Source organism: Dermacentor silvarum, chromosome 8, assembly GCF_013339745.2.
Source record: "Dermacentor silvarum isolate Dsil-2018 chromosome 8, BIME_Dsil_1.4, whole genome shotgun sequence".
Classification (NCBI taxonomy): domain Eukaryota; kingdom Metazoa; phylum Arthropoda; class Arachnida; order Ixodida; family Ixodidae; genus Dermacentor; species Dermacentor silvarum.
Genome location: NC_051161.1, coordinates 93,091,877 through 93,113,217, shown reverse-complemented (window position 1 = coordinate 93,113,217; position 21,341 = coordinate 93,091,877). Strand labels below are relative to the sequence as shown.

The following is a 21,341-nucleotide window of genomic DNA, read 5'->3' as shown; positions in this document are numbered from 1 at the left end:
AATCGCCGTCGGGGATGCATTCCAGACTAGGGTGCCCCAGAGGTTACATGTTGAAAACCAGTACAATCCTGGATGAAACTCGGTGAGCAGACTCTTAGACACCTAATTATCTCGTAAAGTAATAATTAAGGACTGGGTAATTTAATGACAAGGATGAAATGGTGATGTTTATTGCTTTTTTCTGTAGACGTTCTATAAACTGGCAATTGCTAAAGAAGTAGGCAACCGAAAAACTTTTGTATATGGATGGAGTATAGACCGAAAATAGACAAAATTAAAGACTATTTGACAACTTCTATGATGTGTAAATTTATAGACTGGGAATAGACAAAACGATATAGATACCTTATCAACTTTTGTCTATAGACAATCTATAAACCGGAAGTAGACAAAAAAATTCAACACCTTATCGACTTTCGTCCATAGACAGTCTGTAGACAAATAATGAACAAGAACATATAGAGACTGCATTGACTTTTGTTTATAGGTAGTCTATAGAGCACAAGTAGACAGAAAGCAACAAACACCTTATCGACTTTTTTCTACAGACCCACTATACAGGGTGTTTCATTGTAGCTGCACTAAATTTTTAAAAATTGCCTGTGACAGATAACAAAATTATAATCCTTGATCTAAAGTACTCGACTGAGGCCGCTATTACTTCCACGAGAAATCCAAATGCCTAATTGAATAATTAACATAATTATCCTAATTAACTTTTTATTGATTATTTTACGGCACATCTTTCAATATAATAATTGTAGCCGCTGAGTTCGCAAGGCGTTTCCACTTGGAACGAATTCTCAGGACTGAACCAGTTTCGAGATATTATTTTTCAAAGTGTCCGACAAAATGCATTGGTGTTCCAGTTACTTTTGTGCTACAATGCATAAACCAGCGTTTTCCTCAAAAAGTTAACTGGAACACCCATGCATTTCGTCGGGCGTCTTCAAAATTAATATCTCGAAACTTATTCAGTCCTGAGAATTCGTTCCAAGTGGATATGCCTTGCGAACTCAGCGGCTATAATTCGTAAATTTAAAGATGTGCCGTAAAATAATTAATTAAGAAGTTAATTAGCGTAATTATGTTAATTATTCAATTAGGTATTTTGATTTCTCGTGGAAGTAATGGCCGATTCATCGAGTAGCTCAGATCAAGGATTATAATTGTGCTATCTGCCACAGGCAATTTTTTAAAATTTTGGTGCAGCTAAAATGAAACACCCTGTAGAACGAGAGTAGACAACAATGAATAGAAGCCTCACCACCTTTTGTCAACAGACAGTCTGTAGATTTTGTATCGACAAAAGAACGAATCTATAGAAAGTCAAAGTGGTCTACAAGAAGTCCACAGACACTCTATAGATAGTCTAAACTCACTTTTGTAAGAATAAAGCGGCCACTAATCGCGGTGTGCTTTGCCGATCGGAAGGCTCTTGACAATTGTACTTTGAACAATGGACAATGCGTTCGAACGTTATCGTAGTTTTCTAAAGCACGAAAAAAATATTTTAAAGGCTGCGAAATTATTAAAAAGAGGTTCTACACAAAAGATGTTAGTAAGACTATTTCTACAACCAAGTTAATAGTATTGATTATTGTAGGGACATTAAGTTAGGTGGTTTAGATAAAGTGCAAAAAATTTGGGAACGAATTTGACAACCCCGTATACCATAAGGTAATCTATCACAGGGAGTGCGGTTACTCATTTGCGACACCATCCCCCGCTACCTATGACGCCATGCAGCAATATTAAAAAAAATCAATGTGATAATTTTTTTTTCGGGTATAAAGTTGCATGAGAAACAATGAGAAGCCTTAGACATTGAGCAAGGCTACTTTCAGGCAATATGGAAGACGCGCATATATATTCTGATATTCTGGCGCGTCGCAGTACTTATTCAATGCAGAAGCGCCCTTTTTTGTTGCACTAACGACGTGTGAGAACCGCTACGATGAACAACGTTGCTCTTGGTATTGTGGCCGGACTCTGTCTTCTCGCGCTTCCGCGGTACATAGTATGTCCATTCCACAACGTCATCTTCAACGACCTGCTTCTGGTAAGCCCACTACAATACCGCACTGATATCGCGCAGATTTTATCGGCATGTTTGAATGCGGTACGTGGCTATATGGTAGCAAACAGGTGCGCAATTCGCGTAAGTAGGTAGCTCCTTTAGGCCCCGAAGAACTCACTCACGGTAGCGCTGATGTTAACGATGGCATCGCAGCAAGGAGGCTACGCTGGTCGAAACTACCTCACGATCTCAGGAGGCCTTCACACCACACGGGTTACAGTAAATAGTCAAACAGGCCACATTAATTCTCACATGTAGTCTTTGGTGCTAGCCGCAACAGACTACTAGAACAAGCTACCAGGGGCTCAAGCTAGCAAGTTGAATGCGCTTATACTTGCCGTGAATCCTTCATTACTATTATTGTAGACATCAACATCGGTATGAAACGTGCTTATAATTAATACCGCACTGTATGACACAAACTCATACTAAAAATTTGTATTTTCGTAAAACTTGTTTTTCTGTGTGATTTTTACCTCATATGCATAACTTGCATGTCTTTCATTGCATTCTATATTTACTTCGTTTTCACTCTTGCTCAAGCCCCACACCGGCTTAGTCGCAAGACGACCGCGACGATGACAATATTATATTATAGAAAGACCTCACAGGCCTACGAAGAGGCATAGGGTGAGAGGGGAGCATATGGTAAAGTTTATACAAAATACAATCGATAAAGAGATATTGACGCATAAAAGGCTTCAAAAATTGAGAAAAATACTAGGCCGAAATACTGCAAACGGCTTCTTGATTTTCTAGCAAAGCAATGCTATACGGAAGGCTGTTCCAGAGATGGTTAACGCGAGGCAGTGATGAAAAGTTAAATGCTTGCGTCACGGCCATATTCGCGGGCAGAGCTGAAACTATTGTGCAATCTGGGCGATGTGAGGACGTTGTGTTTCAAGCATGATCCACTAGAGTGAATGAATTTATGGAATAATGGCAGCAATGAAATACCACGGCCAGTACTCAGCGATTCCAACGATAGTTCGCCATTGATCTGCGTTATGCTAGACTGGGCACTGTAATTATGAGTAATGAAACGACCTGACCTATCCTGAATTATTTACAACGCTTCAATTAGGTATTTCTGATGTGGTGACCAAATGGCCGACGCGTACTCAAGCTGTGGTGGCATAAACGTTAAGCAAGCCAGTTTACGCAAGGCAGATAAAACACTGCGCAAGTTCTGGCGCAAAGACTCATGACCGCGATGTCATGACTGTTTTTGCAGAGAAGCTTACAATCAGACTATAGAAACGCTGAAAAACGGTATATGCCAGTTCTCTCGTTTTTTTTTTTTTTTTTTTTTTTTTATTTATTTTATTTTTTTGCCAGAACTACACTCGCGAAGTTTATATTTCGCGGGACTGTATAAGTATTACGCAAATTTTGATTTGTGTGCGTCGATTCGGCGTTAAACGAAAATTGCTAAATTCCCATTTATTATCACGTTTAGAGGCGTTATATGCAAAGCTTGAAAATTTTCTCCGCCCTCCTAGAAAGAGCAAGACAGGCAGAAATTTTATATTTTCCAGGAATTTGGACCCCTCTATGCGTGACGCGTACCGCAAGTACGAAATGATTCCAAACTATTTCGATTCCAATTTCTGCAATCAGCCTCCACGATTGGTCAAAATATTTTCGGGCCACTCCCAAGTTCGCCTGTCTGTCACGCGACGTCACGAAAGCCGCGATATCTCCCTATGTGATATAACGTGTGCACACTGATTATGCATGATTAAACCGCGCAAAAGAAAAATAATCGTTCCTGATTCGACGCCTTTTCACTATTAGCCCTTTGCTATTGGTCCAATGTTTTCTGGCTACGCGCTCTTCGCCTGTCTGTCACGCGACGTCACAAAACCACGAAAACTCACCGCGTCAAAAGTGAAGTATACGCGAAAAAATGCATTAATATGCCGAACAAAACTGAAAGTCTTTCTGAATAGCCACAGACTGCCCCGTTCCGAAAGGAATAGAAGATGGCTGCCCGCCGATCGCTCAGGCTCTCGCTACTCGCACCTGCCGGTGAGCACGTATTTATTTGCGCATGATAAACCTTTTTGCGTGGCAGCAAAACGTTATGGAGTCCTTTCGGCACCTATACGACATCGTTCTGCCAAGTCTTCCTTGCTGAGGATCAGTTTTAGCGGCATTCTTATCCTTCCGTTGCACGCCGCCGCGATTTTCGACCAGCCACCGCAAGCGAAGTAAGGCGAAGCGGACCAATCGAAGAAGCCGGCACCACCCTCTTCATGCGGTTATCTATTTTCGCTCTGCTGGCTCGGCCCCACCGAAACCCTCTAGGGCGTGCTCCTCGCCTCTTGTCAGCCAATTAGATAAGAAGAACCGCTGAGTGTAGACAATAATATTGGTTTTGAAAGCGAACAAAGGTGACCTCCTATAAACGATGAGAGTGTTTGATTGGGTTGTTCAGACAACGCTGCGCGTCACCGCCGATGCTCGCGTCGGTGGTTACGTAAATTTGACGTCAGGAGTTTAGAATCAGAGCAGTTCGGAATAGCGCCCGTTTTACGTTATAGCGCCCATGATCTACCAAAGACAGGCAAGGACGAGAGGGCATCGGCACGGCCAAGCACAAACATTAAACTAAATTTTCTTTCCGTCAAAGGCGTCCATATAAGGAGTTTACCACACGTGCTCAGTGAAACAACAAACAAAACCGTCGAAATATGAGCATGATTATTACGTCACCGCAACATGCCACGCGTGAACCTATCTTCGCTGCTAAACAAAGAAATAGAAGTTTCACTAACACATGCATTACATCTAGAGGCAATATAAAATGGTTCCATCAGCTCTCTGGCAGTGCAATTCTTGATTCATCCCAGAGTCTTGGTCCTCCAAAGCCGCGGAGCGCACATACAAAATCTACAACGCGCAGGCAAATGCGCAATACCGTTGTTTCCTATCGACAGCTCATGTTTCCTTGCACGATCCGTAAAGCAGCGGCTAGTTTGCCCGATATACGATTTCCCCACCTTGCTACGTTGTGAATTGGCTTTTCTTTTAGGGAGGCGCATTTCCGTGAGAGCCGAGTGCAAAAACGCGCGTGTACCATGCATGGGGCGCACGGGAAAAAAAAAAACCAGAGGTGGTTAGGATAAATCCTAAGTCCCCCACTATGACGACCCTCATAATCATACTGTGGTTTATGCACCTAAAACCCCAGATTTCAATTTTTCATTTACTATTTTAAACGGCAGTTAAGCTTAGCATGTCATACAAAATACATTCTAAAAATCCGGAACAAAAAATTTGCTTACTACATGCCCTATGTTGTTCGAAGAAAGCCCAATTAGTAACCCATGTTTCGAAATCCACAAGAATGTCGGTCTAATACTTCCTGCTTTGTTGAACGGCAGTGCTAATACTGTTTGCTGCATGTGCAAAAAGGGCCAGCGTTGGATCTCTATCAGAAGGGCCTAGTCGATATTCGACCTGCGCTGTTAATCTTCGGCCATGATTAGGCCAGGAATCAGAAAGACACAGCCCATGCTGGAACCTACGCTGTTAACCTTAAGCCATCATTCAGCCAGCAACTGCCAATACGCACCGAACGTTGGCCCGATCTGACCTGTCCCCTGGGTTGGTGAGTCACTGCTTGTAGCCTCTGCCATACTGGGGTATGAGCCATTGTTCTGCCCTGCACTGCTGCCGGGATCGGCCCACCATTGTTTTCTATCGGGCCCCGTGCCATAGAAAATCTGGGGTCGGTGTTGGCATCAACGGAGCCCGATAACGCTATTGCGTTCCACTCTTCAAGGCGAAACTTGTTAAGTGTCTTCCAAGTTTTGGTCAATTTTTCCGGGAGCAACAATGTATAATTTCTGGTTAATATGCAAACTATAATATTTAATGCAAGTAATTTATTGTTTACGTGTGAATCAAATCAAAGCTATCTTTGATTTGCAAGACTAGTTTGGATCGCCCTAAAGATGAGAAGCTCTTTTATGGTATATTCCAAACTCGCTGAGGTGATTGCTCATTTTGCTGCATTAGAATGGATGTAGCCGCAGGGCAAAAATTGGTTCCGTGAACGGAAGCGGCACATTCAACAAAGGTGATTGGCGAAAACAGCCATATAAATGTCTAAACCATCATCAACGGAAATCCCGTGGGTAGAATTACAAGCTTGTTCGTGTTCTGTAAAAACATTTAACATATCTGACACACGTCACTTAAACCACCCGTCAGACACCTCTTAAAACAATTAACAATAATTTGCATACTATATATCCGAGATACCTTACAATTGTCTAAATCAATATCTAAGTATGTATCGATGATGGTAAATAAGATGTTATGCAACATTTGCCCCCCACACTATGCTATGTAAATTCCTTTTTCTGCGAAAACACCTGACTGTCAAAAAAAAAAAAAAACTGTTGCAACAAGGTATAACTCTAGCAAGGCTATAGCTTATTTATACGAAGGCTGGTTCTCTCGATGGCTTTGTCTTCCTTGTTTTGTTTTTTCTGTGCCACAATACTGGTGAACAAGCATGCCCCGACGAGCCCAGCAACAGGTTCTATTTAGTTTTTTTTCAGATGCTTAACACGACTTTAAAGATATACATATATTCACTGGATACCGCAAGCAAACCATGCCCGTATTACGTACAAGATTTTTTGAACACGACATACTACGTATTCAATCTTACTACAGAGGATAAGTGCCAACCGTGAGTAGCTGCGATATCCCTTTTTTTTCCGCACATGACAACGTGGTAGAAAGCTCGTGCACACAAACGAGATATCTCAAGACTTTATGAATTGCCGCGATATTTAGGCGCGTGGAAAGTAAATAAGAAAAAAAAGTCGGCAGTGCAGTATCATTTTGTCTGCCCAATAACCGTCTACACTATTACCTCTTATTCAGTAGAGGCTTCCCCTTTCTCGTCACAATCCCTTACTATCTGAAACCTATAAATCTTAATGGTAATTTCTTGTTGCCTAAATATTTATTTTCGTCTGACTGCAACGACATTTCAGAACTCATGATGTGCTCTACGGAAGTAACGTGGGTAGAATGAAAACTCCGGGTCACTTTTTTGGCTGATAACTGAGCAATATAACACTAGGACGATAAAACACGAGAGAGAAACACGAGCACTAATTCGCGACGAAATATTGTTACACATGCCATTAGGCGCTATGTGTGCATTATGCATGTCATCGCTGTTGAACGACAGCAATATATCCTTTCACCATTTCCCGAAAGAAGCAGACGACGCGCCATCGGAGCGCGACATGTTTAACAAACTTGCGCATTAGGCAAAGGTGGCTGATACTGCGTTTGTTTGTTCGAAACATTTCACTTGGAATGACGTCTTTCTTTCCGGTGAGTAGACCATCGGTATCATTTTATACATTTTCGCGGAGTTTACTTACGTTTAGCAGGGGCCTTAATAAATAATAGTAAGACGCTTATGCTTAACTTGGTTTTGTTAGTTAAGTTTTCTGTCCCAGAATTAGTGTTACTATCCTTTAAGCCGCAAGAATATTCTCGCTAATCTACACTTGTATGCAGGCACGGTAGCGGGACCGATAACTAGCTCGCAATTTCGGAAGTTGATCCTCACACAAGCCACATGCCGCGAGGTGACATATCGGTTTAATAGCATGCTTTAGTTTCGCGCTCAAAGGAAAAGAGGCTGTTTTCTCCTTCAACGCGGTCAGTTGTCAGTTTATTGGCTTGCAAGAAATTTAGGAGGGAGACGTTAGAGAACTGAAAAATTATAGGCCCATTAACTTGCTTTCAGTACTGTATAAAAAATTTACCAAGATAATTTCCAATAGAATCAGGGCAACACTTGGCTTCATCCAACCAAGAGAACAGGCTGGTTTCAGGAAGGGATATTCTACGATGGAACATATCCATGTCATCAATCAGGTAATCGAGAAATCTGCGGAGTGCAATAAACCTCTCTATATGGCTTTCATGGATTATGAAAATGTATTTAATTCAGTAGAGATACCAGCAGTCATAGAGGCATTGCGTAACCGAGGAGTAAAGGAGGCATACGTGAAAATCTTGGGAAATATCTATAAAGATTCCACATCTACCTTGGTTCTCCACAGGAAAAGTAGAAAGTTACCTATCAAGAAAGGGGTCAGGCAAGGAGACACAATATCTCCAATGCTATTCACTGCATGCTTAGAAGAAGTATTGAAGCTCTCAGACTGGGAAGGCTTAGAAGTGACGATCAACGGCGAATATCTCAGCAACCTTCGGTTTGCAGATGACATTGTCCTATTCAGCAACAATGGAGACGAATTACAGCAAATGATTGAGGACCTTAATCGAGAAAGTGTAAGAGTGGTGTTGAAGATTAATATGCAGAACACGAAGATAATGTTTAATAGCCTGGCAAGGGAACAAGAATTCAGTATCGCCAGTCAGCCTATAGAGTCAGTAAAGTAGTACGTTTATCTAGGTCAATTACTCACAGGGTACCCTCATCATGAGAAATTTTCAGAAAAATAAAATTGGGTTGGATTGCATACGGCAGGCAGCTTACCACTGTCGTTGAAAACAAAAGTTTACAATCATTGCATTCTACCGGTGCCTACATATGGGGCAGAAACTTGGAGGTTAATAAAGAAGCTCGAGAACAAGTTAAGGACCGCACAAAGAGTGATAGAACGAAAAATGACATTAAGACGAAAACTGACATTAAGAGACAGGAAGAGAGCGGTGTGGATCAGAGAGCAAACGGGGATAACCGATATCCTAGCTGACATTAGGAGAAAAAAGTGGAGCTGATCAGGCCATGTAATGCGTAGGATGGATAACCGGTGGACAATTTGGGTTACAGAATGGATACCAAGGGAACGAAAGCGCAGGAGAGACGGCAGAAAACTAGGTCGGGTGATGGAGTTAGGAAATTTGCAGGCGCAAGGTGGAATCAGCTAGCGCAAGACAAGGGTAATTGGATATCGCAGGGAGAGGCCTTCCTCCTACAGTGGACATAAATATAGGCTGATTATGATGATGATGATGATAAAACAGAACTCGTTCCATCTTCCGAGAACTCTACCTGCGCAGAGCGCCGCTAGCTTGCTTTCCGTCTCTGTGCGCACATCTAACTTCAATTACAACTGGTTCAATTAGTTTTCAAGTCATGCATTTACACTAATGCAAGAGATTTTGCCAAAAACAAACCCTTCGCTAAGTTTCGGAAGCACTTTGGAAGAAACGCAACTTGGTCTGATTTGTTGTTATTCTTTTCTCACGTTTCACTGGGTTGTGCGCGTGTCTGCATGCTGTGTCACCAAGCCCCGGCCCTACCACGAACACTGTGTATTGCCAGCAAAAATTAATTGAACCCTTCTGTTTCCCTTTTCCTCATTCATTCGTATCGAACGTCTCGAATCTGGCCGCCTTGATGCCACTAGGTAGCATACGAGGGCTTATTAGCCACGTGCCTGCTCTCCTAAGTTTCCGTGTTACGTGACGCCATCGGGCAAAAAAAAAAAAAGGGGTGTCCCACATGCACTCGCCATGGTTCTGAGGGACAATGGCTAACACTCCTAGGGATGTATCCGGTACACATAAATACCCAAGTTAGCGGACGGAGTGATGGCTGTTGCTTTAGCACAATTGCTAGTGCATCACAAGCGTAATGTGAAGGTTGTGGGTTCGGTCCCCCACCGGCGATCAGTTATCATTTCGTGCAGTTTCAATTCCATTTTATTCATTATTTTCTTTATTTCCATTTCAACCACAGCTAATTACGCTTATGCTTTCCTTGGATTCATTGTCTACTGGCTTTACATGGTCGTGAATTACAGAAATTGAGCCCCTCCGTTTGCGCTCTCCTCGTTCATTACAAGTGTATTATTGTTACATTTATAGCATGTGTCTATTATACTTTCGTAAACATGGCCTCTTTCCGCCCACAGCTTGAGTTACGCCGCGTATCTATGAAAGTGATGTCACCCTTGTATGGGAAATAGTGCGCGAGGGCTTACAGACGTTTGAAGGTACTTCGAGGCTTCCGCATGGAAATGTCACAACTATAACAAACATTCTTATTAAGAAGAGCGAACTGTGAAAATATGAATGGGTTCACACTGACCTTTGCCACTGACAGAGAGAACGGTGTAAGGTAGAGAGCACCATATACACGCTAATATAACTGATGGTTTATTTCAGTAACATGGCTTACTCTACTGTGAAAACAGGTTTACATATTAAAATAATTGTCAGAAAAACCCAAGGATATCTGTTAACAAGGCTACAACGTACGTTTTAGCCACCCGTATGAATGTTCTTTTGTTGTGACATTTCTTTTTTCATATGCAAGCACATGCACATTTCTTTAGATTATTAGCCCATCTTCCCGAAACCAACGACATCTTGACAGCGCAACGTAGCGCATTTGTTCTGTTCTCGTCTTTACCTATTCGTTTCTGTGCAAATTTTCGACAACAGTGTAGCTTGCCGGTGTCCTTTGCAGGAAAGCGTCGCAGTTAATTTTATTGTTAGAACTCAGCCTGGTGACATTCGGACGTTGTAATGGTGGCATCGTGTGTTGCGTACGGCTGCACAAATCGAGCGAAAAAGGACTCTGGGATTACGTTTCACGTGTAAGTAGCACATCTTTTGAGCTTCATGAAAACTACTCTGCCTGTCGCAACACATGCTGACATCTCGCGATCTGTCTGCAGTTTCACATCTGACGGTCATTGTTTTTTCCAAGCAGGTTTCCTAAGGACCCAAATGTGAGAAGCACGTGGGAGTGGACTGTTTGGCGGAAAGGCTGGAAGCCAAAAGACGGCGATCACATATGCTCGAGGCACTTCACGCCGGGTTGTTTCAACCGGACCGGGCAGACAGACGATACGGCTGCGACCGGGAAGTTGTCCGACCGCGTTTGACGTATTTCCAAACCACCTGCAAAAGCCGGTGAGTACACATTCTTGTGCTTGTTGATATCGCCGGTGGAAAGCGCGAAAAGGAAAAGAACGCACCGTTTGCTATTCACTGAAATTAAATAGATGACTTCCTAGGTTTCATCATCGGTTTCTATTGTTGTCCTGATTAAAAGGGTTGCTCGAAACTGCGAGGTGTTAAGTAGCGTCGTTTGCGCAATATACGAGTAGCTGTTCTCTCGCACAGTTGTGCCTTTTCTGTTCTTATATTTGTGTTTGCTTTACGCAATGCAGCGAGTCAAGCCAGTAGTTTTAAACTGTGCAATTCTCATTCCAGCTGAAAAGAAAGCGACCACCACTGAGGCCCCGGAGTACTCCAGCTGACAAAGGTATTGAAGTTGACAAAGTTGTTAAAGATGTGGCAGTTGCATCACCTACAAAGCAGCATTACAAAGAAATGTTTCATGTTTCTTGCAAGAGGAGATAGCACTGTTCAAGAAGATCTAAATTCTGCAGCAGAGCAAGCGTAGATTGACCAAATAGAACGAGACTGCTCAAGAGATAATAAGGGATATCAAGGACCAAAAGCTCATGTCGGAGGAGGCCATGGAGGTGTTCACTACAGCCTTTTCCCCTAATATACAGCAACTCCTCAACAGAGCAGGAAAAACCAGAAAGGCACGTACCCATCTGAGAAGCGTGCATTTGGGTTACCGCTGCACTTCTATTCTCCGTCAGCTTATGAGTATGTACGCTCGAAGTTTAATGGAGCACTGCCAGCAAAGTACACTATACGAGAATGGTACAGTTCCATCAACGGGGATCCTGGCTTCACAGCTGAGTCACTGTCCTTAAAAAAGCTTGTCCAATGCCGCACGGAGACTCCGTATGCTGTACTTTCATTGTCGGTGACGTGTCAATCAGAAAACATGTTGAGCTGTGGGCGACAGAGTGGGACTGGAATGCATGATGACAGTCTGCCTGAAGCCAAGAATGTATGTGTGTATATCGTCGTTGGCTTGAACTTGCGACTTAAGTTGCCAGTTGGGTAATTTTTATTGATTCATTGACAGAAGCAGAGAGCGCCGAGTTAACGAAACAGTGTATTGAAAAGGTAACGGTAATAGGTGTTGAGGTTGTTTCACTTACATTTGATGGCGCTGCAAATAAACATCACCATGGCGAAGGGACCGAACTCTACATAAGCATCAGACTCCATGACATGACGAAAGAAATACGCAGGGAAATGAGTGCCGAAAAAGTGAGGTATGCTCTTACGAGGCTGATTATCTTTAAAGACCTTCAACGGTGACTCTTCAACGCAGACTCTTCAACGGTGTTCATGCTTGCAAGGAGAATGCCAATAGAAACAAAATAAAGTTGATTGCATTGTTATCTGTCATTTGACTTCTTATTATTGACTACTTCCCCCTTAGTGCTCGCCATAACCGTTAAAAAGCATGGCGGGGAGACGCAGTCAGCGTGGTGGGTCCGCTGCGGCTCCCGTTTTTGCCTATGGCAAGATGGCCGCGGCTTGCGCGGCGCGGCTTCACCGACGCCCATTGGTAAGTATAAGCAGCACCTCCGCTCGAGCTGTTTACTTAAGCTTGCTTGAGGCCGCCGCCATTTCGCTATCATAAACAAGTTTCCCGCGATTGGGAAACTGCTTAGCGTATCGTTACTAAGCTTTGAGCTTCGATATAGCCACAATATGAAACGAGCAACAGGCCTAGAGGCGCTGACACAGCTCTACCCGCGATACAAATAGAAGGCTAGTCAAGTCTGAACGTTCTCGATAGGTAATATACGTGCAATGTGTTATTATTGTACGTCTAGCCTTGAACTCCATTATGGTGTCACTCAGGTGGCGCCAATCAGAGGTCTGTCCGTGTGTCATGCGCTGTGACGCATAAGCACACATCCCAATACAGATAACTAGCGAACCTCTGAGGAAACGCGTTTTGCTAGCTTTCGTGCTGCTAAAGTTTTCACAGTACGATTTTCGAAGAATTGCTTACCTAGCACCCGGGCAACGGGCACCAACTTTTGCAAAGTGAGGAACTGTAAAATAACTCCACCGGAAGGGCCGGTAACACGTAGTACTGGATAAAACAACCTGGTGACGGTGGTCGCGACTATGTCCTGATCAGCAAGACGCGCGCAACATGGTGAAAGAATATGCGCAGCTTAGGTCTCGAGTGGTCATTGTGCAAGGGCACCTTGCCGACTCGAGAGAGCTGAAACCAAGCAGCTACTCTCTGCATCCATCAGCAGCTTTATTTTCTGAAATAATACAGGGCGCAATGCATGCCGTTGGCCAGGTAGCATGCCTGGCTATTTCGGAAGCACGGAGAGACCATGTGAACTAGGGGCGGCCGGAACATGGCAGGCGTGGCTTTGGTAAGGGAACAAATATGAACGCATCTTAATTTTCTTTATCCGCATGCGCGTACTGTTTTCATAATACGTCTCTGGTCAACATAGACAAGAAGGTTGGTTGGTTGTAAGCATGATAATCGTAAAACACATTTTAACAAAATGTCAATGTGCGTGCACGTAGGTTTATCCCAGTTTGATCATGGTTGCGAAGTTCGTCGCAGTGCGTTTACAAGAAACAAAATCTTGTGAACATACACGCCACGAAGCTGATCTACGCCGTCAAGTCCTTCCTGTTTGTGCTGGCAATCCAAAGCCGACGTTTGTTTGCAACCACAGCGGTGGAGCCTATAGAGTCGCCGCGGCTAAACATGCGCTTCGCTTCCGAAAGTTATTTCTGCAGCCGAATACTGCACAGTGGTAGGCCATTGACCTTGAGTCATCTCACGTCGCATCAATCACGGACAGAGCATATAATCGCACTCATTCGCAATGACACAGCTACGGTTCCATGCTGCCGATGAAAGAATGAGCGTGCAGTGCAAGGAGGAGAGGATTATGATACTGATTTATAGGAGGAATTGACGCTTAATTATTCAACCCTTGAGGGGGCACGGCGAAGCGTCGACGAGGAGGGGAGCGGCGCGACGCTCTGGTTCCTCCTCTACGTTCTTTTTATCCGCTACATTCCTCCTCGGCGATAAAACTGTCTCTAGAGTGCAATAAACAACTGGTGCTAATGCAGCATCACAAGACTGCGGCGTACCGTTTGCACTATCTTATGTCACACTTAGTTCACTTAACTTTCAAGCGCGTTGCCACATTTCCGAATCCAGTTCACTTTTCTTACAATGTTTCACACATTTACCGAGCATTCTCAACCACATTACAGATATACAAGGACTCTTAGTGCGGACCTGGGTAACGATACGCAAGCGGAATTACCGTACATGGATATAAAGAACTGGGAAGGTAAGATATATCCTACTAAGTTAGGTCTACGTTAGGTTAACTGCATTAAGCAGCGTCGAATGAAGCACTGCTGCTCTACAATAGATAATAAGGCAAAGTGGAAGATGTATTACGACGTCTCTAGTCTGTCTGCCTCTCTGTGAAAGGAATAAAAGAGAAATTATTGACCCTTGTCGTGGCGATCCCGTGGGCGCTGCCATGTTTGATCACGTGGTGACGTGACCATTGCTTGCCTCAGCTACCTCCATTGCCTCCGTGTTTACAGTGGATGGGCATGACGCCTAGTGCGGCTCAGGAAACGTTTGTTTCGGGAGATATCGTAACGCTGACTGAGTGGACGGCACGAAACTTTGGCCACAGCTTCCGAAGACATGTATGTGCTTTCGGAACTGATTAAGCTTCGTCCAAACGGCGCGAGCAGCGTACATGGTGCTTGTTCTAAAAGCAAGGTTACAAATGTATTCCAAGCTATCCAAACTTTCCGTTTATGAATTTAATCACGATCAGTGTGTTTTGCTCCTCGGCTTTTATTTTGAAAATACTTTGAAGCAGTGGCTTCTCACTTTTCTTACTCAGTGAAGTTCGTCAGTGCGGTCACTATCTGATTATTTTCTGTCTAATCGCTCACGTACGGCTGGGTCAGTTGCAATACTTTTGTTCTTGCTTGCACACAATGCTTGGAGCGTAGTTGTTCGGCACTTTGTAATAGCTTGTAGCAAAGATGTATTATCGCTTGTAACTCGCTCACTCCTGTCAACCGTCACAAAACGTCCAGCTTTGACCATTGGCGTGCTATTGGTGTAGTCGCTTTCACCCATGCTTTGGCGCAATAATTCAAGTGTGCTCCCATTCACGTATTCTTAATACGTTGGCGATAGAGTGGGCATAAGTTTGCGTGCGAGTTCTGGTAGATGTGTGTAGATAACGTGCGCGAAACTTACTATGTCAGGAAACGGCGCTACTCCCTTTGTCATTATTTAGCGAGCGCTACTCACTCTTGCCGACGTTCCGAGGTTGAAGGCTTTTCTTTGGAATTGAGCGATACAACGCTGGCGGATGAGCGAAATTTTTTTATATATCCACGAGGAAAGTCGTACACCGAACAGGGCCGTCAACACAGGCTGTCGGTATGTAGCAACGGTCCGTGAGCTTGGTCAAACATATTCATTGAATTCGTTAATATGCCAGTCACTACTTTTGTAGCAAACTACTGCACACGTCTTCAATCCACCGTTCCACATATTGGAGCATGAATGGAGCACAGTGCGTGAGCGAAAACCCAGTTGCATTTATGACTGGTAATCGCACAGAAGCAGGGCAGAGGCGATAATGGTTTCGTATTCGGACGCTTTCGCAGGGGCAACGTGTGGCGCGTAAAGCCCCTTGATGTGGCGCGCCGCCGAAAGCGCCATCTAGTTTATCGAGAACAAACTGCACCGCGAAAAGGGCCAATAATTTTGCTGCTTTGTCAAAGTAATAAGTGGTATGCAAAACGTCAAGCGCAATCTATCGATTTGCAGCAAAGCGCTATCTGCCATCTTGGTCGCGCCACGTCAAAAGAAAACTGCTGGCCCTGCAGCATAGCTACACACATAACTGCTGCTTTAACACTCATTTTTGTGGTGCCATTTCACTGCCATTTGATGCCATACACGAATCTAGGGATCCGTGGCAATGCAGTGTACAACCTTGGGCATTTTTTTCGGCTATGGGTACAACAGAATGCGCAAAGAAATCAAATCCATATACTAAACAGCGGCTGACGCAGATGACGTTGCGGATCGCGGGATGCTGCTAACTTGTAACAGGAGCTTGTAATCTCGTTCCATCGTTTCCTTGGTAGGTCAATGGGCCCCCTCCCCCAAAAGAAGAATATAAATTATTCCTGTAGCGTCTTTCCCATTGTAAGCTTCATTTGAATTTGCGCTCAAGTGCAATGCTAGCTTCCGTTTAAACATTGTTTGAAAAATGTCTGTTTTGCCTATGACACCCAGCTAGTTTATTTTTTATTTGAAGGCACTGTTCATTTACAAAAGCTGAGTTTAAAATTTTTATGATTTTTCAGCATTTTAGAGGCTGAAACATATTTTCTAAACACAGTAAAAAACACATCGGGGGTTCTCAAGGGCAGAAATTTTGCACCATTTTTTAATATTTTTGCAGCGTAACTAAACTCAGTGGAAACAAGATAAAAACTTGTGACAGGGCTGCGCAATGTTGAGGAAATATTATTCGCAGTTATACAGAAAAAGAGTGCTTTGACTCGGTGTAGGAGCCTTTATTATATTCGTTTATTCATTAAAAAGTTCTGGAAGCAAAGTTCATTCAAGGTGGTTTTGCTAACAGGGGGAAATAGAGAGCCGTTATAACATCGATGCAAATCGATAGTGTACATTTTCACGGTATAGCGCATCGTAGACAATGTCCGCACGCTCTATCTCCCAGCTGTCACGTCCTTCACCACGCAACGTGTTCTTGAATTTATTGCACGTTTGTTTTTACAGTGAAGCTGTATATGGCTAGGCGAAACCAAAATCCGTCCGTCCGATGTTTCACAGCTGGCTCCACAGCTGGCGCTCGTTGGCGCCCCTCGGCGCAGCCCCGCGAACGCACTCGTGCCACTTCTCCCGCGTTTGTCGTCGTCGTCTTCCACAGCTGGCTCCGTTGCTGCTCATCATTCCAGCGTAGAATTCCCCTTCTCTGCTGTCGTCGTGGAGGGGAGGCCGCATTTACGGGAGTATGAGCCATTGCTTATGGGGGTATGAGCCATTCATTGTCTTACGTGACAGACAGATTTAATTTTGAAGCAATTTAATATTGAAGGATCGCAAGCGGCAATGTGACAACGGCGCACTGCGGGCATATACCGTTAGTGACGTCGTTCGCTCCGTCACAGCCGAATGTGTGTGTAACCTCATTAAGAAACACAAAGACGTAACCAATAATTGAGAAATACTTTAATAAACCGTCGCGAATAACCCAGTGATATACAGCGGGGCCGCGCGTTTTGGGCTTCGCTGGTTAACCAACTGTACGGAGTGCGTGGGCGGTGATTTTCTGTACTTGCCTTTGCCATTTAATCACCTCGTGTTACTACGTTTTCGTCTCTGCTTTCGAACCACGCTATGCGCTTAGCCGTAGCAGTACAGTTTGCTTTGTAGCACAAAGTGCAGCGCACCACAGTAGCAACACCGTAGCAACAAAAAGCGCGTTGCGCTTTGAGCGCAGCTGCACAGCGAAGTTTCATCTTGATTAATCACGGGACGACAAAGGCGATTGTTGCATTTGAGAGTCCCAAGCAGCCGCACATCGTCGATCACCGAGCCTTATACAACATACAGCATCCGTGCAACTGCTCCGTAAGGAATATAGCAGAAGGGGTCAAAGTTGCTAAAATATGCGCATTTTGAATATACGCCATAGCAGGACTCACCTGTATTTTCTTCTGCATTGAATTCTTAAAATAACTCGCTCGTTTTGCAAACTGCAGAAAATAATTAAAATACATCCACTAACGACTGGCTACGTGTTCATTACGTTTTCGCTGTTGTGAAACTGAAGGCGCCTAGACGTTATACGCGATATCATTTTCAAATGCGAGCAGCCGCAATTAACGAAACTCTACAAACAGTTCCTGCATCTTGATGAACCTACCAATATACAGCAGATACATTCAGAGGCAACAAATAAGTACATATATGTAAGCACAGAACACATATGTATCAGTTTAACTTAAGTGCTTAGTAGGGGCAAGAAAAAAGTCGCAGTTTCTCCCGTAAGGTGAAGCTTCAATTGCGATAGCAAATTAGTAGAGCTATACGGAGTAAGGATAGTAGTTTTATCGGCTGGATAAACTTGGCTTACCAACTGAATTAACAAGCATGATGTCAGCGCGCACAAGCAAACATGAACAGATCACACTCGATGACCGCCGACGACCACTGTCAAAACGCTGGCGTCAGCAAGCGCGAAAGCAGCAGCCTGCGAAGGTTCGTGCAGTATATCGCTCCAACGGAAACTGAGCGGCGAAAGCATAGCGCATACAAAGGTAATAGCCGTGTGGAGATCGCTTTCAAGATACGGTGCACGCGACAGCCCGCAGCCGCGCAAAGCACAAGTACGCTGTTGCTAGCAGAGTAAAAGTCGCACCCCCTCCCCCCCTCCCCACGCTGCCTTCCCGCTTTCCTCCTTTCGCGTGGTAGATTGAGTCGCCAGTTCCCCTTGCTCCCGGTCGCAAGATACGCATTTGGTGCCGCAGCTAAACATATCCCACGGCCTTCCGCACGACGGAATAGGCTTTCTGCTGCCGCAATGAGCGTTGTACGCAGCACGCACAACTGCAGCACACGTGACAGCGCGACCAACCGTGGTACTCTCAACAGATTAGTATCGCATGATTTCCATACTGTAGGTCATTTAAGTGCATTTTGCGAAAAAAAAAGATGTAGACTGTAATTATTTGCAAAAAGAGATGTGACTCGGTTTTGATCACACATCGTGCCACTATACTAGGTTGTTAGTGGCGCCCGCTCATCTATTTAGGTCTGCTTTCCTTATTTTTTGTTTTTGCAGCGAAGCTGTTTATGGCTAGGGTTCCGTGGATTTTTCCTGTGCGTAAGCAAAACCTCAGGTCCCACTGCTTGTGCGCTTGTGCCACTGCTCGCACGTTCGTCGTCTTCTTCCACAGCTGGATCGTCGGCGTGAACGCGCTCGTGCCACTGTTCGCGTGTTATTCGTCGTCTTTCCCAGCTGGATCGTCGGCGTCCCTCGGAGATTGCATTTTGAGCAGATTAGTTATCAATAGGTACCCTTTTCAAGATCAGTAGACTCTCAAGTAGATAATAAAGTTTCTCAAGGATTTGCTACTGTGCGACCCACGTCGGCCATGTCTACGTTCACACTGCCCTCTCTTTGTCGGCGTTCCAAGCGCTTGCGTGTCTAGTTTCCTTCCCTTCCGCTCTCCCATGGTGGCGGTATATAAACAAACAAGAAAGACAAGTAGCCGTTCTCCATTTTGAATTTCACTGTCGCCGTAATGGGGAGGCCGCGGATATAGTCCGGACTCCCGAGGAGAAAGAAACGCGCCTATGAAGAGCGACGGCGAGAACGAATGTGAGAGTGCAGTCGGCGCCGGCGGGCCGCAAACACCAATTGTCCACCGATCAAGACAAAAAATGACCACCGATCAACGCAATAAATGCGTTGGCACCTTTGTTCAAAATTGTGTGTCATGTCTGTGCCGTACGCTAAACAGCTTCGCTGGTCGTCCACCTTCATAGAGTGGAAAGGCTCATAATTTTTCTGAACTTATTCCTTCTAGGAAACGAAACTTTGAGAAAACTTCTCAAGTATTACAATGATGAGGAAAAGTGTGGTGTAGTTTGGTACAGACGAAACGGTAAGTGATATTGTCAGTATACGTTTTTTTTTTCGTTTTTAATTTCTAGCATTGTTCAGCTATACTTTCTACATGCGACGCAAGAGTGCGTACGTTGTTAGAAGGTATTCCTGCACATTGAAAAAAGTACCCAACAAACTGATGTAAGCGGGACCGAAGAGGCACTCATGTCGGCAATCTTAACTATTACTTTTTTCCTGTATATTACTGTTCATTATAAGCAGCGCGAATTGGACGGCGTCACAGAGAACAGGAACGCGAAGTACAAGTGCTACGTACTTGTCTTTTGTGTCGCTGTCCCATTTCTACTGCTAGTATAATGAGCATGAGCCAACGCGCCCCGTTTTACACCCTACTGCAAATATTTTCCTTATATTTTATAAATACATTTTCATTCTGTTCGCCTACTCTTTATACGCGTCACACCTTGGTCGAGGTGCGCGGTACCAACTCGATATAACAGAGCTCCGCAGCGGCCACCACTAAGGTTTTCCTACGATAGATGCTGAGGCGTCCCTCGCCTGAGTGGTAGCAACATCAATGGTACCATCATCAGACAAGAGATGTAGGTACGTTTTGCGGGACTGATTACGTCGACTGTGATGTTCGGTTGGCTATACGTATACGAACCTGCAAGATATAACAGCCGATCGGGTGCTACGATCATTCTGGCGAACGTCATATTTTATCTGCAAAGGACATCAAGGGTGTTCAGAAGCCACTAAGATAAAATCGGAAACTGGGATATCCGCAAGCAGAAGATGCGTGGTTTCTTCGGCAAGTTGGAAGATCGCTACGAAGAAGGAGTTAGCATCACGTGCGCGAACATCTGCGGAGTCATATTTGTAAAGGACGTGCTGGTATTTTGTCGTAATCAGGATGATGACACTGGGGAGTCTTACAAAATGGGACATTTCATTAAAAAAAAGAATGGCGTGTAACAAGAGACTCAACAGTAAACTGGAAGTGCGTGAATGAACGGCCATTGAACACAGTACAATTGCAGCCTATAAAGTTCTTCTTTGTTACACAATTAACAAAAAATTACTTTGCTCGATTAGAATGTCTATATCACCGACAAACCCAAAATATTGCCGGACCAGAGAAATACATGTGGAACATGTGTTCGTTATTTATTTATTTATTTATTTATTTATTTATTTATTTATTTATTTATTTATTTATTTATTTATTTATTTATTTATTTATTTATTTATTAGTTTCCCGCCGTCAACCATCAGTTACTTCTTTCCCGGTGCTAAATTTTGTGAAGAAATAATATTTTGTACTCGGCTACGTACTAAGACCCTGATGTAACTGTAACTTAGCAACTTGTTTCGTTTGGTTCCGGTAACCGCGTCATGTATTAAGTAATCGGGCGCAGCGGATATTCTTGTTCAGATCTTTTTTTTCGGAGTTGTGTGAGGAAACCTGCGCATATTTAACCGCATCAGGTCCGTAATTTATTCCGCAGAGTATGAGACTCTAAGATGGTGATCGTATTTTGGGGCGCACGCCGGCAGCCATTGGAGAAAGCAAGCCTTCACCAAAGACTAATCCGAAGACAAAGATGCCGAGCGGTAACACACAATACTGATTTGTTTCAGAAATG

The 21,341-nt window shown here is 44.0% G+C and overlaps 1 protein-coding gene and 1 long non-coding RNA gene across 3 annotated transcripts in view; both read left to right on the top strand.

Annotated features, from left to right (window-relative positions):
• Window positions 1-1,883: 1,883 nt before the first annotated feature.
• Window positions 1,884-21,341, top strand: part of LOC119462752 (uncharacterized) — a 351,136-nt gene continuing 331,678 nt past the window's right edge. The window contains exons 1-4 of one of the 2 annotated variants that reach the window (XM_049673239.1): window positions 1,884-2,062; window positions 6,655-6,788; window positions 14,252-14,331; window positions 19,652-19,729. In XM_049673239.1, the coding sequence (XP_049529196.1) occupies window positions 1,958-2,062; window positions 6,655-6,788; window positions 14,252-14,331; window positions 19,652-19,729 (397 nt within the window). In that variant the 5' untranslated portion in view covers window positions 1,884-1,957. The remainder of the gene's footprint in view (window positions 2,063-6,654; window positions 6,789-14,251; window positions 14,332-19,651; window positions 19,730-21,341) is intronic. The other variant, XM_049673238.1, reaches the window with a different exon arrangement.
• Window positions 10,647-12,372, top strand: LOC125947815 (uncharacterized). The gene is made up of 3 exons (XR_007468512.1): window positions 10,647-10,698; window positions 10,815-11,017; window positions 11,321-12,372. It is a non-coding gene; the product is annotated as an uncharacterized LOC125947815 (long non-coding RNA).